The sequence below is a fragment of the Aythya marila genome, assembly GCF_965140915.1.
Source record: "Aythya marila genome assembly, chromosome: 3".
NCBI classification, from domain to species: Eukaryota; Metazoa; Chordata; class Aves; order Anseriformes; family Anatidae; genus Aythya; species Aythya marila.
Window position 1 is genome coordinate 9,836,850 of NC_139044.1, and position 21,240 is coordinate 9,858,089.

Consider the following 21,240-nt stretch of genomic DNA (forward strand, 5'->3'; position numbering starts at 1 on the left):
AATCATTTCTAGAGAAAAATCCTGGAGAGGCAAGGGTTGATAAGCTGAACGCTGTCCTAGCAAAAGCCTAACTTTGTCTTTTGCAATAGGATTTGACATTCTTGTGTCAATACCTTAAAAGCCAGCCTTATAATTTTCGTATTTAATACTGATGGTAGAAGTCTTTTCTCGTAGCCACTTTCTTGGCCAGTAGTGCATCTGGCAAGTTACCTGATGGTTTAGATTTTCCTAGAACACCACGAAGACAAACATCCCTCAGATACACAGATCAAACCACATTCTCTGGATAAACGCAGTTTTTGCAACCACTGCTACTTGTGTTGCGTTTATTTGTAATATGGCCATGCAAATCTGCTGTCTTCTGAACCATCAGAGCACTGCCAGCAGAGGTTTGACAACACAACAGAGAACCTCGCTATTTCATGTTATAGTATCTGTGTTATTATGGTGAGCTGTAAACATTTTTCTCTGGGTTAACTTTGTCAGATCAGGAAGCTGATCCAACTCATCGTATGTTGCACAACAGCTGGAATTGGCAGGACAGGGAACTGCAGCCAGAAACTGTAAGTAATGCTCACTTGGCACAGCATCGCCTTCGGTAGACTTAAGGATTTGATTTTATAATCCAGCAACTAGCACCAAGAACGGTGGCTGATATAAAAGCACCTCCAGTAGCTTGAAAACCAATAGAGCTTACTGTTTCAGGGCTCCACTGCAGATGGTTATGTTTACAACCAGTGCCCCCACAAAGGAGTTTTAGTTTAAATTGACCAAGAGAAGCACTTTGCCACCACTATAGGTGAGTGCATGCAAAATTGAGGTGTGGAATAACTGAGTAAGTTAGTAGGCATGAGAGAACTGTCAGGTAAAGTCAGGATGGAATTCCCATCCCACTCCCTTTTACCAGTTTCTGCATTGTAGTATTTCCCAGAACAGAGTAGAGAAATGTAAAAAAAAAAACAAAACAACAAAAAAACGAATTTAATGATGATTTACAAATATACAATACTTACATTTTTAAGAGTTACAAAACCAGTACATATTACAGGAACCAAAAGCTTCATCTAGCCTTTGGTACATTTTGAAGTTATTTATTTACAAAGAAAAATCACAGTCACTTTTCATAGTGTCACATGTTTACATATAGGCATTTCTCAGTTGAAAAATATCTTGCAGCTTACCCACAGGCACTTTTTGCAGTTTGAGCTCTGCACCCATCTATCACATCGAGAATTCTATCAGCCCCCGTTAAGCTGACATGACCTTGCATTATTATGTTTTAACAGCCTTTAGTTTGAAAAATATGTATAACCCATAACACTAAACTGATTCACAGTTGCTGACATTTCACCTGGTATATTTTGTATTGCTTACAGTTTGGTAAAATGACATGGGATTCCTTTTTTTAAAAAAAAAATAAAAAAAATGCTTGGTAATACTTGGTTAGAAAAAGGTGGTCTAATTTTGGTAGTTATGATATTTCCAATTCTTTGTGGAGGAAATGAAAAACAAAAATGTCCTTTCCAGGATGTTATTTCACTTTACGAAACTTGCATATTAAATTATTCCTTCATCATGTACAATTCTTACCTTAAGAATTAAGGTAACAGACACAAACTGAGCAAGGTTTCTAAAACCTATTAATTTCCAATAGTTTCCCCAATGACAGATGTTTTCTGTACTTCCTTTAAAGCAAAACTTTAGAACTTTCACCTACCTGAAAGCAAACATTGTTTAGTCCATGTGTGCTCAAGTGTCTTCCTTTAGATTAAGATACTCCTAATAAGAGAAATACAGCCAAAATACATACAGTCTGTTTTTGAAGCCTTCTGCTTATTTGGGTCTGCAAATGCTTGCACGTGCTCATGATTTTTACAGTATACAACTTCAATGCATAACAGAACATGAACTCAGTACAATCTTGAACTTCATTATGTTGAAGATATTTGGGACTAGAATTTTACCACTGGTATTTTTTAGATAAGACTAAATACCACCAGAATATTAATTGTGGTTCAGGATCAAGATTTTTTTTTTTTTTAATATCAGGAAATAAGCAAAGCTTGTTGTCAGTAGCCATGAACACAGTTTTAAAAAGTCTTCCAGCATTACAATATTTCCCTCCCCAAAACTTGGTAACTCCTGTCAAACTCAAGCATCTTTTAAGAATGCCTGCATTCTGGATTTTCTTCGTGCAAGAGCTTCTTGTTTCTTTCTTTCAATTTCTTCTTGAGAACATTTCCTGTTTTTTTGTTCCACCGCAGCCACTGTAAATAAAAAACATGCATTAGGAGCCTTCAAGTTTGTTCAATATGTATTTTAACTCATCTGTTTTCGGTGGCTGAAGATATATGGCAAGAGCACACCATTCTGACATATGAGGCACCCAAGTTAAAAATGGCTCATCTATCCTGTCCCCAAGGCAGGAAGGGGTATAAGATGCATGACCTTTGTAGTGCTAGTGATTACTGCCTCCCAATGAAAGTACTGGGATGCAGACATTTGCTTCAAGGAAATTTTACTTGGCTGCCCTTCAAGTGAACCTTGTGACATCAGGAGTCAACACAGGGGATGGCAATGGGTTAAGAAAATTAAGGCTATCAGAGTGAAAAGGGCTCTACAATTTAGTGAGTTAGGTAGAGATATGGGCACGGAGATGGTATAGACACAGGGGTCAGATATAGTACAGGTGTCACACAAATAAAACCAGAAAGGTTGAAAAAAGGTCAAAAGTAGCAATAAAAATCGGCAAAGGAGACAAGAACATGATAGCCAAACGTAATATTTTATATGTTGTGTTACAGAACTATAAATTCCCATACAATAAAATCCTGACCTCATTGGATCCAACAGGAAGACTCCCATCATTCTGCACGTCAAGTATTTTATTGTTTTTATGCACCAATTTCCAATTAATCTATTTTTAATAAGTAGCCTTTCAGACTGGGTAAATAATGAAAAAAAAAAAAAAGGGCCTGTTTGCTTCTTAAAAAAAGATTAATTACAGATATCCATGACAAATTTTGTATTAGTTTTAGAAGAGATTGCTTAATGGCCATCTTTTTGTTACAGCAAGGTCCTTTTCCAAAAAAACTTAAGATGAGGGAGGAATTTTGTTGTTTCTCTTAAAATAGAATCTATGCTATCAGGTACTTTCTATTTCATTCATTTATTCTCTGAAACATTCCACAGAATGACTAGTTATCTCTCCTCTCCTCCCCACCTGACATCCAAAATAGCTACTTTCCATTTACTTGTTTCTACGCTGGATACAAAACAGATAAAATACTGATTCTTTAGGTAATGCTGGCTGGTGGTATGCAGGAATTATTTTTTGGTTTTGTAACAGTGCTTCCTGAGAATGGAGGTTGGTATAGTACACTAAATTTCAAGGCCTATTTTATCAAAATGAATATTGATTAGTACTTCACCAAGCAATTAGGTCAAATAAAAACAAGAACTGACTGAAACTTGACTGTCTGCATTTCCCTAGCAAGTAATATCAGTGCATAGAATATACAGATGATGGACTAATGACCAACTGCGAGGCTAAATGAAGTGTTAGTGTTTAGACTGATCACAAAGAGTATTTCATTGGCAATTCTGTTCACAGAGCAAACAACAATACACACCTACTTTCAGAACGATTTGAGGTTCCAATTTCCAGGTATACACTAATAAAAAGGAATTGGCATCCCATATCATCTGCTGCCATCTTTCCCTGCCCCATCATTAACTGGGGTTTTATGAATCATGGCTGAAAAAGTAATTGTTAATGGCTTTTTTTTGTTTGTTTGTTTTTATTTTTCCCAAAATGTACTGTAAATTAAAGCACTGACTTGCACTACAGCATTTACCGTGTATCAACAGTTTTAAGCAGGTCAGAATATGGTATGCTGACTGCCGCATCAGGGTGTACTTGATCCTAATGATTCTGAGCATTTATGGAGACCGTGAAGTATTCTGAGAAGTGGAATGAAGATGGGGAAGTGAAGTCCCTAACTACAAGAATTCAAGAGATGTGTCAGGATGATTTTAGTTCGGAGAAAACAACCTCCAAGTTCTCGTTAGAACATTTACTAACACCTAAACTGAACAGATGAACATTGAAGCCTACTTTGAAATATGGTAAAAACTTCTCCTTTGACTTTCTGATTACAGTAAAAAAACAAAAACGGTGTAGCAGTAATGGAACAAAGACACATACCTGATGTAGACAGTGCAAAAGACTCTGAAAGGTGCCTCTTGAAAGGTGGTTTTGTATTCTCAGGTTTGCTGTACAAAGCCACATGCACCTGATTCTTACTTCCTTCCAAACCCTGCGGGGCAATTCCAATGCCAGAATGACTCCCTGGATTTTCTGAGCCTACATGAAGAGTGTTCTGAGAACTGTTAGTCTTTCGGAACTTAAATTTTGAAGGCACAGCTGATGTTTTGTTACCAGAATTGTTATTTGTTGTCTTTCCTGCATTATTTAAGAGATCTTGGCCGTCTAATCTTTTGCTACTAAAAACATTTATTGTGTTAGCTGGACTTGTTTCAGAATGAGTCTCTCTTGCTGGCACAGAATTTGACCTGTACCATTTTCCTGAAATACTCTTTGTAGTATCTTCAGAAGCAGCTTGATGATAGTTTTTAGATAGTGTATATTTACAGTCCATAGAAGTACCCGAGATCATTGATAGAGGGCTTGAAACATTTTTACAGTTCACGGTCTGCCCTGTTGTAGTCAGTCCATATGTAACCCTTGAGAAGTTCCTACCGGAATTGTTTAGTGAAAACCCATCCTGTTTTGCATTTGTTTTTTGGGCCACGAAGCAATCAGATAGTCCTTGTTTAGATGCTGTGAAGCCACTGTCAACATTCGTTCTGGAGAGATTACTGGCTCCTTGTACAGTTTTAGCTCTTTCATTTCCTTGTTTAGCATCCTGGCTCCGAGTCTGCTTTTCTATATCATCACATACTTGATACAACAATTCATCATCCTCACAGTTTGCATCCCACAGACTATCGGATTCACAAAACATGTCCAAAACCTCATCAGAGAATTTTGGTTCATTCCAGTCATCAAATGACGGAGTACTTTTCTTTGGTATTTCAACTGGATTTACATGACCTGTATTAGCTTGGTTAACCGCTTTAATTGCATCACTAGGTTTAGTATTGGTAGAAATATTGGCTGATTCACAGAAAATATTGTGCAAGTTACTCCCAGGTTTTTCAGTCCATGGTCTGTGAGGATTAGGTCTTGATGGGAAAAGAACAGGGTTACCTTTAGGCTCAACAGTTTCATTTCCATTCTTCACTTGAGATTGCATTGAAACGGGAATATAGCTAAAATCATTGTTCTGGGCACTTCTCCAAGTAGAACCAGTGGTTGCCGTCTTTGAGTTTTCCATCTTATTAAATGGCTTTTGTAAAGAAAGAGACTTTGCAACATTGTGTGTGTTTTTATTAGGATGCTTCAAAGGTGAAAACTGAGAACTTTTAGATTTGTGTACACCCTCCAAAGAAATTACTGAATTGCAGCTACTTCTTTCCTTTGTTCTGCCAGCATCGCTGAAACCACGCACAGAAGTATTTATAGGAATTGTTGCAGCTTCTTCAGTATTAATCAACTCAGGATTTTGGGTTATTTGCATCACAAAAGAGTCATCTGCCAAAAAATCTGTATCCCAATCATCAAAATCATCATGAACTACTCCAGCAGGCTTACTGGAGACCACCACTTGTTTCTTCAAAGGAGTATTTTTTTTTGTCAGTGTGTTAGTATCCGTTTTTGGAAGAGTCTGGTTCACACTTCCTAGTGCATAGAGACTATGTTTTTGACATGCATCTGAATTACCATGTTGTGTATTTTTAATTTGTTCAGGAAGGTGTTCCTCCTCCAGTGTCCTTTTGTTTTCATGGAAACTATTATTTAAAGAAATACCTGATAGTCCTTGGCTCAACTGTCCAGTACACTTCTGGGTAGAGCAATCAAAAAGAGCATGAAGAGCTATTTCGGCCTCAAGGTCTACAGAGTTTTGACTGCTAGACAGACAGGGCTCTGCAGCGGTGATGCCAGTGCTTTCTGCAACTGGTTTCAGGGACAGAGCAGCACCTGTTTCAGAAACTTCACTAAGGAGTGATTTCAGGTTCTTCCTATTTACTTCATCTTTGTAACTTTTTAAAGAATCTGAGGCAGTCTGGATAAAGCCACGGCCAAGCTTCTCTTGTTCCTGAACAGCATCTAGCTCTACCAGATTTTTATCAAATTCCTTGGCCAATTTCATGAGCTCCTCTTCAGGATTTTTTATTTTAAGATCTCTAGATTTAAAAAAAACAAACAAACAAACAAACAAAAAAAACGGAGAAAAAAATCAGATCTACTGAGAAAGTTTTTCCAACTTCAACTACACCATCCTACATGCTGTTTATTCTCTAGGTTACCAAGCTACAGCGTATGAGCGAATCCTACTGCTTTCAGTGCAGTCAGCATGCAATCCTTTTGATAATTCCCAACGATAACTACCCCATTAGCAAGAGATAGCAAATGCAAAGCTAAAAGCATTCTGTATGCTAATGTACAATTACATGGCTCACTATACATAATGGACCACCACATACCCTTTTTCACAAAAACCCAGCAGTGATGGGCGAGACCAAACAGTAACTTACCTTGTACAGCTTAACTTTGTCCTAGCTCGTACTTTTACTGCTCCAGGTGTACAGGGAATAGCATCCTCCCCAATCCATGTCCCTAAAAGGGAGCCTTCGTTACAGGCTGCTTTTTCATCCTGAATGATTAGATTTGTAATGCTTAGCAATTTGACTTCAGATAAAGATTGGACTAGACACACACCCTGCGTTAAAGTTGCTAAACCAATTAAACTGGATCAAATCTGTTGAAAGCCAAAGACAGGAGCTAAACCAATACAAGCTAAGCAAGATTACTGCAACACTGTCTACTGATAGTTGTATCAGTTTAATTATATCAATTTAAAGCAGGAACTTCAATTAAAATAATTGAATTTTACTTTGGTGCTCAAAGCTAATACTATATTTGCTTCCCCAATCAACTTTACACATAATTTGCAATATTCACATTACAAGCTGTGATTAGTTTACCTCCGTATACTAGTGAGGAGCTACTTGAGATACCCTGTCTTTATCCACTTAGAGCAGCATTAACAGATCAGAGAATTTGATATAAATCATATTCTGTATGCTTCCTGGAAAAAATTCTGACTTCTTCCATTACAACTATTTTATCCAAGAAGCCTTTAAACAGAAACAAATGAAGTTCAGACACTGAATGAGGATGTTTCAGAGCTTCAAAGTTCAGGCTGCATTCTAAGTTCCCAAATCTAAGAGATACTCTATTGCCATGATAAAACGTACAGAGGGACAGAGCAAAATGTTGGATGTGAGAAATTACTGCACTTAAGCCAGCAAAAGTAATTAGAACTTTTAACTGCCAGGTAGATTTAGGTAGGTTTTATTTTTTTTAATTTATATTACAAAAAAATAAGACAAGCAACAGATAGCAGCAAACCCAGTATGATCTTATTTAGTCATGATAGGGCTGTCATACTTTAAAAAGAAGCGGCATCCCTCATCAAGGATTTTCCATTTCTCCCAAATACTCAAAATAGTGAATACATTTAACTAGCTCTGTTAAATACTAGCTCTGGCATATTTTGCAAGCTGAATACTACAGAGCTCTTTTAGGAATGACAAGTTCTGCTCTTGCACTTAATAAAAAACAAACAATAAGCCTGCTATTGCAACACTAGCTTATTTTCACTTTTAATGCTGTGGACATCAGATTCACAGCAGAAGAGAGACATCAAGAGCATGGACCTTAGGGTAAAAAGGCAGATCATTTAGAATAATGATGCAACTTCACTATGTTTATATTATTATGGACTTTCTCATCTGAGTCTGTCAGATTTACTTTCCAAGTAAATCCAGTACATGATGAAACTATACCTTTTAATAAGGATAAATAAATCATAATAGATTTCCAGAGATCAGGGGTAATAAACTACATTCTGAAGATAGAACTTTCTAAACACAGCTGCCACAAGTCCATTTTCTTCATACTTTATTTTTACAGCATCTTTGACTTGAAAGAACAATGAGTCAAATGCCATGCTTATGATTTTAATTCAGTCCAGTTTTATAAACACGTTACTAGTTTTCTGCACACTTCTGATAATTCTTCTTACCATGTTAAGAGAGACTACTGTAACTGAAGTTAAGTCTTTACTAAAAGTGAATAGCGTGGCACTGCCCTGTTTGATTCCTGCATATAAAGAGCATTGTTTTAGAAAGTCACAGTTACCTGAGGAGCAATACGATTAACAATTTCTGAAATTTCAACTGCACATCTCCTGGTAGAACGTTTGTTTTTTTCATTGCCTAGGAAAACAAAACAACTTTGAAAAACACTACAATTTATAAAGTGCACTGCATCTTAAAGCGTACAATTACACTTGCTGATCAGAACTTGATGCAGCACTATATTTAAGAATTTATGGGATTTTAATAAAAGCAAAACCAAACCAAGCAACCTAATTACTTCTGGATTCCCCAACTGCTATCATAACAGGAGGAGGCCTTTTTTCAATAAATGTGATAACTCCAATTGCATTCCTCAAACAGGCACCCTGAAGTCTGAATGTTAATATTACCGAGTCCGCGTGCAATTGGCGAATGAGGATCCCAAAAGATTTCTTGCTGTATGTCAGTGTCATTAACAGGAGAGCTGAAGGTAGGTATTCTGGATTTCCTACTCAGTGATCTCTTTGGAGTTTTATGTAAACATGGCTCTGTGTAAAGAGAAAAATGATCTTTGTTAAACAACAAATGAAAACCTGAAATAGCTTAGAAGATAGAACAGGGCAAGGCACGAAAATGATGCTTTAGGAACTTTTTAAGAATCAAAATGAAGGTCATACTCATCGAGGTTCCTCTGCTTAGAAGGGTATTTTTCATAACTGCACTTGCTGCAAAGTCTGATGCGATCTTTGTCAGTTATGTCACCCCAGCTAACAGTTACAGGGTGCTGACAGCTGTATGCTCGGCATCGTGGTGCTAAGGATGAAGATCGTCTATCCTACTGGGGGGAGCGTTGGCTTTAGTGTATGTTAACAAAAATAAGAGTATATATGCTTATAGGGGAGAGTGTTTTGCATTCTGATTTGCTCTGTGTTTTTCACCCAGACTCTGGTTTGAGTCAAACCTTCTGCGGGCCCCTGCAGCACCGTGGGTCACACCCCACCTGCCTACGCTTCCCCGATGGGGGCTTTGCCAGGTCGGCCTGACAAAACCAAGCCTCCAGCTGCAGAGCAGCATCCCCGGGGCTCTCGGTGAGCCAACCCGAGACGCTTCACCCTGCCCTTACGAGTACAGGCGTGCAGGCCTACGGGAACCATTTTCAAGCTGTTAGCCCTGCCTCAGCGGCCCCCCCTCCCTGGGCAGCAGCGCGGCCAGCCCCGGGGGCAGCCCCTGCTCCTGCTGCTCGGCGCCCGGTACCTGCAGCGCCGCGCCCCGCCGCCTCCCCCGCGGCCAGGCCCAGACCCAGGCCCGGAGCCGGGCTCGGGCTCGCCCCGCCCTCCGCCGCCGCCGCTCCGTCCTCCGCCGGCCGCCGGCCGAGCCCCTCGAGGCCGCCGCCGCCTCCGCCTCCGCTGCGCCTCCTCAGGGCGAGCGGCCTGAGGCAGGGCTCGCGCCGCCGGCTACCGGGCATCCCGCCGCCGCCGCGCCCGCCCCGCCGCCGCTGCCGCCGCCGCCATTTTGCCGGGGATCCCAGCCAGCCGCCGCCGATTGGCCGCCGCCGCCCGCGCCGGGCGCCCATTGGCTGCGGAGCGCCGAGGGGGCGGGAGCGGAGGGTTGGCCCCGCCCAGCCTCGCCGCAGCCGCCGTGAGGTGCCTGAGGCACGCGCTGGGGCCGTTGAACGGTAGCGGGGGGGGGCGCTGAGGGGGCGCCTGTCCTGTCCCCGTCCTGTCCCTGCGGGGTGGCCTCAGGGCGAAAATAAACCAAAAAATAGAGGCAGCCCCTGCAGCCCGGCCCTGGGCTGGCACGCAGGGACCTCCAGAAGGCGAAGTGGGTAGATAAGGGCTGACCGCCAGGTCCCTGAGGGACCCTGCCCCTACACCTCTGACCCCACAGCGATACTGCAGGCAGTGTAAACGCAAGCACATGGCGTGTGGCACTGTGGATATTTCCTCCCCACCCCACTTCATGAAACATATAAACACATCTACCAAGTGTACGGGTCAAGGAGTGAGCTGCTTACACAGGTCAAGGAGACAACTGCATGTGTGCTGGTCGCCTGCCTGGTTTTCATGTAATCATTTTGGACTACTTCGGGGTCACACTTCATCTCTAAGGCGTGAGCGGTGGATTTTGGTCTAGGATCAGGAGCGTAAGGAGTTTTAAAGTCACGAAAAATGGATTCCCTGAGTTGAGAAACCTCGTTCCGCCCAAGGCCTCAGGCAAGCAATATGGTTTTCCACTTCTCTGTTCTCAAGAGCGTAATTAAGCCAATAGAAGACGTTTTAACAAGGAAAAAATTAAGTGCTATGTATTAAACAGAGAAATTGTTACATACATGGCTAAAGTATCACAGTTAATCACAGAAAGTTGTGACGTTTGAGTAATCCCTTTGTTTATGTCGTACCATCAAATGTAACTCAGAGATCAGCCTGAACAAATGGATCTAGAATTAGGCTCCAGAATCCATCACTGAGCATCGAAGCGTGGCTGCTGGCTTGTACTCACACCAACACGGGCAGATCTTTGCATTGGTCTAAAGCCCGGTGAAGATATGTGTGCGTATGATCACTGGTTGGCAAGACAGTAATTAAGAGCTGCGATGCATCATGCAGGTACAAAAATGGCCTTACCTGGGCTCTCTGCCCTAGGTGCAACATAGATTTCTTTCCCTGTTGTTTCCAGGTGAGATGGATGCTGAGGAGAGATTCTGTTTACAGTGGTAGTTGCAGGATAACGAGGCATTAGAATTAACACACTTGTTAAAAAATGCTACTAAAATATTGGTGTCTTCTACGACTTCCTAGCGTCCAGTTAGCAGCTGGGTACTGTGAAGCAGTCTGCTTTCATGCTCCTGTATGTTAGCAAGTGTAGTCTGAAATACTGTCAAAAATAATGAAAATCAAGTGACATCTGTCAAATTTACCAAGTGCTGTGAATTTTGCAGTGCTCGCTTTGATTTCTTCTTTTCTCCCTGCTTATTGTTCACGAACCTCCTTCATAAAATGTGAATATTTGCCACGGGTCTTTCACTCACTAGCGAGATTTTACTTGTACAGTAAATGCATTTTGAAAAATACATTTTAAATGTGTGGCTACTTCTCTATGAAACATGTTGGTACATCAGTTTAAGCATATGCAAAGCCGTGGTTCCAAAACTTGGGAGAAAAACACCAAACCAAATCAAACAAAAACCTGTACTCTACGGAAAAGTTGAACAGCAGGTACATGATGGAAGAAAACCCCTTTCCTAACGAATAAAAGTGTGGGTATTTCATTGGAGCTCAAGAACTTCGCTCTGAGCTGATGCTGTTTATTAAGTTAAGAAATGTGGTGGAAGTCTGTGATGTTGAAGGGTTTCTCTGTGGAGCTGTAGCCTCAAGGAGGAGGGAGTTTGCATTCCCTTGTCATGGTACGAGCAGCTGGATCAATGGCTAATTGTGGTGAGGCTGCGTTCCAGGGACTCGCAGCAAACTCCTAGTGCTGCACTTGTGAGTCCTACTTTCAAATCAAGAGGGATAAATAATGGAGGAGATTGAATGAATAATAAAGTTAGTTCAGTTTTTAATAGTTCTATAAACTGCCTGAGAACTTTTTCCTGTATTTTATGAGACAAAGATCTTAAATGAAATAAATGTGGAAGATCTGAGAAGTTTCCTAAGAAATAACCATCAGTGTAATGAGAATATGAAGTGAAACGAGTGAAAAAATGCTCCTCTCTAAAATCCTTTGAGCACAGAGCTTTAAAGTGAGCATTTTTATGTTGGGAAGACTATGTATCATTAGCGAGATTTTTCAAAGTATCTCATACATCACATTAATGTAACTAACAAAGAGAAGTTACTTGTTGTAACTCTCATTCCATAACATTTCATTCTGTAACTTTCATCTTTCATTTTTGTCAGGGGCTGGTAAAAAGGAAAATCGATGATAGTGGAAATATCAGGATTTGTTGGAGAACGGAAGTTATTATAAATAATTAATTTAATTTGACAAATAATATCTTTTTCCCAGGATGTTTTTAAATGCCCTGTGACATTTTCAGTGAACTATCTTGGGCTTTTGTGTGTTTCCAAACTATATTTTCATGTCATATTTTTCTTGTCTTTACTTGTCTTTTTTTTTCTACTTTATTTTCAGTGCTTACAAGCACAGAAAAAGAGATAAACAAAACACAGACACGCACTCATAGCTTGTCTCAAATGAGAATGTGTGTATGCATGTTGATTACCTGAGACCAGGTGAAATAAAAATTTCCTGAGCCATATGTTACTTGGATAATTTGTTTTAAAAAATGGTTTGGGTACAAACTCTGCAACTCAATATGTATTTTAAGCATAAATGAGTTTTCTCCTAGGGAAGGAACAGTTAAAGAGTGTATGTAGCTGGGTAGCCACCTGCTCTGCGTACGTAAGGAAACCAGATAAATAGGTCATGGTCTCTCCTCTTCCTCTGCAGTGTGACTGCTGGCAAGGCAGGCATTAAGGCAAGCCGTGGGCTATTACACCTGTCAGAACCTGTCTGTTGCTTCGGTTGTGTACAAAAACAAAATACAAAACCAGACGTCTACAAAAGCAAGATGTATCTGCGTTTATAGCACAACTTCATTCAGCCTGTAGTTCTGCAGACATCCCAAAGAAATGTCAGTGGCCCCGAGATCAAAAGCCTCTGGCCATACTTCCTTGAGTGGACTGCCCTCAGCTTTGTCATGGATTTCTGTAGAGTATGGCTCAGTGAGGCTCAGAGGTATGCAAGGGGCCACCGAACGAGGTAGTTTTGAAATGTCCTAGCCAGCTTTGTCCACTCAGGGCTGGCCTGGATGTTTCTGTGCAGCACCGCCTCATGCCACGCAGCCGTGACCTGGTGTGTAAGGGCATTCACGCCTGGCAAAAGGAGATGCTAGTATGTGTGCTGAAGCATGGGTTGTGCTGGGGAGAGCCACGGAGTCGTGGGATGCAGCAGGGAGGGGAGCTATCCAAACAGAGAAGTGAATTTAGATGCTTAAGGTAAGACACGTATATAAATGCAACCCCCAGGACCCAAAGAAAAATAAACAAAGACACCTGTATAAAACTTACCGTGAAAGCAGAAAATTCTAGCCACAATTTTCCACTTTTTTTTTTTTCCCCTCAGAAATCTTGCTCATCCATATATTCTCTTAAGAAGCCTTGGAGTGTTTACTAAAATGGAGCACTACATGACAGCAGATACTTCATGCAAGTTCACTGAAAGAGATATGTGTTCTGTTGCCTTCTTTGGGACCTTAGGAAAAACTGAGAGGGTATCTGAAATGTTAACTTAATGGACAATGATTTTTTCCATCCATAGGGGAATGTGGGCATCGTGCGTGTATTTTTGCTTTTATTAATAGCATTTTGATAGCACAGTTGTAAAGCTTGTCCTTGGCTTGCCTTGAAATATCATACTGACTTCACTTATTACTTTAATTTTCCAAGGTGAAATGTTCACGGAGCAGAAACCGGTGAGGAAAATATGGCCCAAACAGTTACATATACCTTTATTTTCAAAGTGCTGTCCAGAAGGGTTTGCAGCGCTTTTGGCTGATGCATAAATTGACCTAGACAGTAAATGATACATGACCTTAAAATATCTGAAGTAGCCTTGCTTGAGAATTTTTAGTAGAGAGTTATTAAATGTCAGAGTAATTTACACAAGCATAGCCTAGTTTATGCTTTTGCATTCTCTTTCCCTCTTTCTTTCCACCATGCCATCCAAGAACCATAGAAGCTTTAAAAATTTTACATATATCTCCTTTTTTTCTTCTTTTATTGTAGAGGTTTATCTTTTTTTTTTTTTTATTTATCGCACTCAGAAAATCTAGTCAAATGTGAGTATAATATAGCTCGCAAAGGCCTGATCCAGCAGAGCACTTAAGTACCTGCATAACTTCATCGTGATGACATTTTCCATTGCTCATTAACTGGCATTTAAAGGAAATTTTCCATTGCTTGGTGTCTGGGCATTTAAAGGAAATTGTCAGCCAAAATGGGCCAGCCCATTTTGAAGAAGAATTAGGTCAGGCAGCTGTAGGGAGCCCTGGAGGTTCGGGCCCTGTGCTGAAAGCTGGTGCTAGCCACCAGGAGGGCATCCTATTAGGAGTTCATTGCAGTGAGCCTCAACTCCACAGCTCTTCAAGGGTGCTCAGGGTGAGCTATGCTGAGGAGATGCATCATGGTTGTGCAAGACTGGGGAGACCACTGTTAGTAGAACTTCTGCCTAAGATTTTAGCTGGGCCAGGTAGCTTCAGCACAGTGCTGCTGGCAGGCACCTCGCTGCCTTCTCTCTCTGCAGCGGGTGCAATAATCTGGGTATCTTGGAGCTGTGCTGGCTCATGCTGCATGGGCTTGCAGCAAAGAACAACCAGGAGGAGTCGAGGCAGCCGTGCCTCTCTGCTCACCTGTTTGCTACATCTGGCTCTGCTGCCCATGGAGCTTTCAGAGCTTTTCAGTATTTTTCGCTCGTGTCTTTGCTCTCATTGTTCACTACCAAGGAAGACATGCAGCTAGGGTGATCTCCCAGCTCAGATGCACCCTCTGCTACCTCATTGCTTATATGTGAAGAGAAGATATAAATGAGGGTAGGATCAAAAAATGTTCATATAAATTACAGCAGCAAGATTCTCTCTCTTTTTTTTTTTTTTTTTTTAAATCTGTTGATCCTGTTGTTTCACAGCTCCAGGCTATCAAGGAATGAGAAATAGGTTTTCTGTTCTGCTCTCTTAGTTGTTGGATTTTTTTTATCCCATATGAGAAAACAAGTTCTAAGGTTCTTTAAAGAATAGGAAGGAATAGGTTTCTGGCTTGTTTGGGAAACCTGACATGTATTAATCTACTTTGTATCCTGTAGATGATTTCTTTCATCAGTGACAAAAACTGACCTGTATTTGGAGATCTAGGCTTGCTAAAAGTCATATGATGCAGTATAAATCAGTAAAGTATTTAGTCAGCAGCTACCCAGCACAAAGCAGTCGATGGCCAGAGAAGACAGCTTTTTGATCAAGCATTCTGTAGAACTTATTTATTTAAAGTAGGCTTAGCTTTTGATTGATACATTTGTTCCAGGAGAATGTTTACCCTGCGATCCTAAATAGCTTACTGAAGAATCAGTGATCAAACTAGTATGAAATTCTCCAAGTGCGGTCATTCTCCGGTTTTCTGTGACGTACTCAGCGATTTCTAGATAGACTATTTTTATGTCAAGTGTTTGTAGCTTGCAGTTGAAAAAACAGTTCCTGTTACCTGTTACCAAAGTGCTTTGGGGGGGGGCTTTCCTTTTATAGATTCTATACATTATCAATTGAGCCTATATCCTGGTAAGTATAAGCCACAGTTTGCATGGAAATGCATAACAACGAAGGTCCATGTGCATCTGTGACTTATTGTGCAGCATATACTGCTGCTTGTTTTGATGTTGGTGTGATTGGAAGTTATTCTCTTTTAGCAGTACTTTTGTCATCTGTGTGTAATGGGTTAGAGGTTCTGGCCAGTTCTGATGCCCACGTTACAGGACCATTGCCCTGTGTGCGCTAGCTGCCGTTACGGGTTGTTTCAGGGACAGGACCATGCTTGGGGCACATGTGTAGTTTTGGCCTTAAGTCATGGAGCTGTAGTTGTGTGACTGAAGTGAGAGGGAAGTTAAAATCCTTCCCCAGAACCATCATTTCTGGCAGTTCCCTCAAGCAGGACTGAATTCTGGGCCCAGGGTCCCTTCCAGCTTTACACACCATGGCCTGATGGTCCTAATTCACAGAGTGAGCAAACAAGTGCCCAGATAAGAATTAGACACCCTTTTGATTATTAATTTTTTCATTTATTTTCAGATGGCTTTTCCTTTTGTCATATTGTTCACACATAACGCGTCTGACTCTTCCTATGTCACACTACATCTTCGCAGTAATTTTCTGCGCTGTTCTGTCCCTCTGGATTTTACAGCAGTGGATCAGAAAGGAAGTGCAAGCTCTAGCAGAAATAATAAATCCACTGCAGGTCTTGAAGGTACTAATTTCTGCAAAACAAAATACTGCCTCAATTCTGTTATGGGCTAGAAGGGGTGATCAAAGTGAAATACATTCATTGTGGAATTGGTTTGCACAGCCTGCTTCTAAACCATTACACCCTCCTGGATTTTTTTCTTTTTTCTGCACAAGTAAATAATACCGTTGTGTCCAGCCTGATCTGTAACACTGAATCCCGTGCAGGTGTCAGGAAGTTCAAGGAACCCTTCAAAACCAGATCTGCGTCCCAAGACAGGAATGGGAGCTGTGTCGGCGTGGGGAAGGGGTCACTGGATAATCTGAATGTGGATAATTTATAGGGGATCTTTGGGGGGCTGCAAAATGTGGGACTAGTGGGCTGTGTTGGGAAGCATCCACGCAGCTGCCACACTGGGGTGCTGGGGATTCATGTCCTAGCGGCCAGCTCCCCCCCCAGCACCCCGAGTCTGTGGCACACGTCCTGTGAGTCCCAGCCAGAAGATCGGGGTGGTTGGGCATCGCTGGAGTAATCTGACATTTGAAAAAAATATTTTAGGAACTGTCCTGTAATTGTAGATATTTCTAATCTATGCAATCTTATCTAATTAGGTTCAACCATGCCCACCCAATTCCTTGTCTGATTGCCTGAGCCTTTCCGCTTAACCAGTCAGGTTTATTCAATAAGGTGTCCTATAATGTTATTTCCTTCTTTGAGAGTATATGTTATCATCCCTGACACAGACTTAAGAATCCCTCCACTTCTTCTCGTTTTAACATCCTCCATCTCCACAGCAAAGCCCTGTGCTTTAGTTAGGAATCACCTAGCAGAAGAGGAACCTTGGTGGGAGTTTGGGTCTCATTAGTTTTAATTTTAAGTACCTACAAGAGTCTTAGGAGACACAGCAAGTATAGAGAACACACAATATAGGTAGAATCCCTGTAAATTGAATACAAGTTAGTTTAAATTGTGGATTCAAATAGTTAACAAGATTAGAAATAAGAAATGAATACAGTTGCACAGGCGGTTGACTCACTATTACTGTCATTTCCTTTTGGCTTTGGTCATGGGGATAACAAGGTAAGAAATAACTGTTTGTTTCCTTTTATTGATTGGTTTGGTATTTGAAATAAAGATGATCTTTTTTTGTCTGAAGAAGTCTTTTGTAAGTTAATATTATGTTAATTAGAATGGATGTCTTCCTGAGCCTTATTTTCTCGTTCATTTGATCTGATTAGCTGATTAATTTTTAATTGCCTACTGAGAGATCTTTACCATATTGTGATTTGTGTTTTACCTTTACATTTGGAAAACAATAGTACGCCTAAAATGACTCTAAAGTATTGTATTGAGGTATTTCTATGAGGGATAATTGCAAATTATGATTTCTTCCTGCTTCCTAATTTTAGTGCAATCTACTTTGAGTTAGGGCTCATTAATCAAAAAGCTTTGCATAGTATGGAGTAGTAAGAAGGGGCTTTAGTTGGGCAGGCTTCATGGGAGAGAGTCAGACTTGATGATCAAATGGAAATGAAATCTCTTGGCTGTGTATGAATACCGCAGCGAACGCTTCCCAGCTTATAACGTTTATTCTTTTTCTCCGCAAAAATATTCTGCGGTTCTCAGAATGAATGTATTAATAAGCTTAGAAATAGAGGTATAAACTTCTAACAAGGCCAAGTGTTGATTAAAATATATTTTCCAGCAATGGAAAATAAATCACAGTTCTTGGCAAGTTATTTCGAGTTATTCCCTGAGTGTTTAAAATTTGCACCTCATTCTTAGACTGAATTTGTCTTGCTGTAACTTCCATCCCTTGGATTCTGCTTTTGCCTGCTAGATTGAAGAGCCCTCTATTATCAAATTTTTGTTCCCTATGGTAAGCACTTGTAGACTGTGATCAAATCATTCTTTAAGTTTCTCTTTCATAAGTTAATTGATTTTGCGCCTTGAGTCTCTTGCAATAAGACGTGTTTCCTAATACCATAATAGTTCCCCTGACTCCCTCGGAATCCGTGATTTTTTTTCACAATCTTTCTTAAAACGGCATTGTGAACCCAGTCGAACTGCTCGTTCTTTCACTGATGCCAAATAAGACAACATAACCTCCCTAATTTTCTTTGTTATTGTTTGTATGTCTGGTGAGCATAGTAGCTTCTTGTTAGTGCGCTACACTACAAATTCATAATAACCTGGTTACTCACCATGGCCTTTGTTCCCCGGTCCTTGTCTCCTCTTTAGGATCTCTTTTTCCCAATGTTGAGTCCTCCATCATTAACTCTGTTTCACTGTTCCTCTTCTGAGATCCATGGCCTTCTGCTGACTATACTGAAGTACACAGTGTTTGGTTATAGCCACCTAACCAAATGAACCAAATGTCTGTTTCATTATTTACCATTTTCTAGTCATTTCAAATATTGTGAAAATGATTTTTTTTTTTTTTAAACAAAACAAAAGAGCGTCTAGGAGCCAATAATCAATACTGATACAGGTGACTTGTTCCCCAGTCATGTTACGATGGCTTAAACATATCTGCTGTGTGGTTTTTAAGTAGTTTAAGGTGCTATTCTGATTCATCACGTCTAATTCTAGTCATCCAAAAATGAGCTTCTCATGGTTGGTGGTTTTCTAAGCTCTTAATAGACAATGGGGAGAGGTGGAGGCCTTTATGGAAAGATGTAGTGGACTTGCATGAAGAATCATACATCATTTTCAGAAGATATCTTTCCACTTCCTATGATGGGAGAGCATTGAGAATCTATCCCATCTTTTATGCTTTTTAGCTTTTTGGCAAACCTATGGTGTGTTACACAGCCAGTTCTCTTACAGACGTCTATCAAGATGGTTGCCTTTAGCAGTTCCATTTGTAATCACATCAAAATATGATATCAAGTTAGCTTGACAAGATCTATTTTCCAGAAACCCATGTGGATCAGCTTTAATTAGATTATCCCTTTTAGTTCTTTATCAAGTTAGTTATCACTTATATGCCTCTTTTGCTTTTTTATCAGGTCTTTCTATCAAATTCCTACTTTTTCCATTTTAATATTGACACACATCCAAATGGTGAAAATTCTGCGGCACTGGTGTCTTAGTTGTTTTTGTTCATTTGTTTCTGTCCCATCTAAATCAGACAGGCTTTTCTGGGAGGCGCTTCAGCTCTCCTACATTGGTTAGGGATACAGCTGAGGACGACTTGGAGCCATCTCTTATAAGAAGATTTTCAGAAGTCTCTACCATGCAGCCTGCCCAGATAGTCGATTCCTGCAATCTGCACAGTGGAGGGTGGGTTTTATTGCCTTTTCTTTTTGGCAGGACTTCAAATGAAGATTCTTGTAAATGTGTTAGGTTGGGTGCTTCTCTTTAAACTCACATGTTTCAAAAGGTTTTTAACTATCTGAGTGAAAGTTGCTACATTTTTGGTTCTTCTTCCTCATTCCTCTTTTTCCTCTGTAAAAGAGATGTGCAGATGTAAGCTGAGAGACCATAGTCTCCCATTGCCTTCTGCCTGCAGAGTTGGTACCAGGTGTGATGGGAAAGCAATAACTTTGCACAGACTAAGTGGTAAGAAATTATAGCCAAGATGTTTTGCTTGTTTGTTTGTTTGTTTGTTTTTCTGTGATATTTTTGCATGAGGAAGGTGCTCTGAAATAAGGATTTTTGCTGTCAGCTTACAAAGATGATTGCAGAACAAAAGTGATAGGGGAAAATGTACACAATGTTGGTTTTTTTTTGTTGTTGTTGTTTTGTTTTGTTTTGTTTTGTTTGTTTGTTTCTGAACAAGGAGACTGCCCCACCCAAAACTTGAAACTCTGTCTGACAGATAAGAGATGCTCCTGCAATAGAGTTCATTTAGGTCAACAGGTAATTCAAAAACTACTGGTGGCATTTTAAGTGTCAACACACTAAGCTAACTGGTACCAAAGCGGTGAATGGTAAAGGCAAGTCAATGCTGTCCTGTCCAGCCTGAGCCTTCTGCTAGATGTTGAGTAGCATCCTGAAGGACAGTAGGTCTCATCTTCCATGCCAGCCACCTCTGCTCTTCTTCTGGAGGGATCTGTTGCCATTGTAGCAGGGGCTCATTTCAGAAGATGTGCAAGGATTGCTTGTACCTAAACAGTAGTGGCTGCAATATCACCAATTATAGGAATTACTTATTTTCAGTAAAGATGGATTATTGATGTAATTCAACGACATGTCCTTTTTCCTGGGTAATCCAAAATCCAAAGCCAGATTTTTCCAGGAAGGGAAGATGGTGTTATTTTTTACAGACTACCTCTTGATATTCCAGTAAATATAAGGGGAAGCAGTTAACAGCTAGTGTGACCACCCACTGTTGGAGGTAGCTTGCCTCAACTGGAGATGTGTGGAATTTTCTTTCTTCTCTTTTCTTAGTCTTTTCACTTCCTTCCTTTTTTTTTTTTTTCTTTTTTTTTTTTTTCTTCTTCTTTTCTTTTTCTTCTCTGCTGTATCTCCTCTGCATTTGTCAGAAGTAAATGTAGTAGTTATGCAGTAGCCAGACCACCAGATGGGCAACTGGGAGAGCTTCAGTTCATTAACAGACCGGGAGTGTTGGTCTTTTTAGGTTCATACTTTCCCAGACGAGTATCATATGGGACATTTTGAGAGAATATTTTCCAGAATGAGCTTTTATAGTCCAGAACTAATATCTTATAACACAGCAAGTGCTTCGCAGGCACACTACATAGTTAGCACTACAACAGCTTCTACATCAGCGTAGCAGAGTGCTTGCACTGCAGCCATTTCAGATCACTGGGACAGATCACACTTAGGCTCATTATAGGAACTACCTAACCACAATGAGTTGCATCTCAACGTGGAGGTATTTATGTGATTACTTCTTGGGAGGTGTTCGTCCAAGTGTAAATTGCTTTGTCTCAGAACAGATTTTAGCTGATACCGACAGCTTGGTTGACTGGCACGTTGTCATTTTCATAACACACCTGAAAGGAAAGTGCCAAAAAAATGT

At 40.5% G+C, this 21,240-nt stretch overlaps 1 protein-coding gene and 1 long non-coding RNA gene across 3 annotated transcripts in view; one reads left to right on the forward strand and one right to left on the reverse strand.

Moving 5' to 3' along the window:
- Positions 1–1,059: 1,059 nt before the first annotated feature.
- ETAA1 (ETAA1 activator of ATR kinase) lies at positions 1,060–9,744 on the reverse strand. Of its 2 annotated transcripts, none has more exons than XM_082757451.1 (6): positions 9,523–9,744; positions 8,679–8,816; positions 8,330–8,406; positions 6,661–6,779; positions 4,208–6,309; positions 1,060–2,267 (listed from the first exon to the last, which is right to left on the reverse strand). In XM_082757451.1, the coding sequence occupies exons 1-6, from the start codon at positions 9,731–9,733 to the stop codon at positions 2,152–2,154; spliced, it is 2,763 nt and encodes a 920-aa protein (XP_082613577.1). In that variant the 5' UTR covers positions 9,734–9,744; the 3' UTR covers positions 1,060–2,151. The 2 variants fall into 2 exon arrangements, with proteins under 2 accessions (XP_082613577.1, XP_082613578.1); XM_082757452.1 differs by lacking the exon at positions 9,523–9,744 and adding an exon at positions 8,946–9,119.
- The window catches only part of LOC309876769, a 148,784-nt gene continuing 136,248 nt past the window's right edge, over positions 8,705–21,240 (forward strand). The window contains exon 1 of the long non-coding RNA XR_014317251.1: positions 8,705–8,758. This is a non-coding gene — a long non-coding RNA (uncharacterized lncRNA). The remainder of the gene's footprint in view (positions 8,759–21,240) is intronic.

What these genes read in the sequence shown, in the direction of transcription:
- ETAA1 (XM_082757451.1), bottom strand. Translation starts at nt 9,733, where the DNA reads ATGCCCGGTAGCCGGCGGCGCGAGCCCTGCCTCAGGCCGCTCGCCCTG. An exon ending in TTAATCGTATTGCTCCTCAG is followed by an intron (nt 6,780 to 8,329) that starts GTAACTGTGACT and finishes CTAATCATTCAG; the next exon opens with GATGAAAAAGCAGCCTGTAA. An exon ending in ACAAAGTTAAGCTGTACAAG is followed by an intron (nt 6,310 to 6,660) that starts GTAAGTTACTGT and finishes TTTTAAATCTAG; the next exon opens with AGATCTTAAAATAAAAAATC.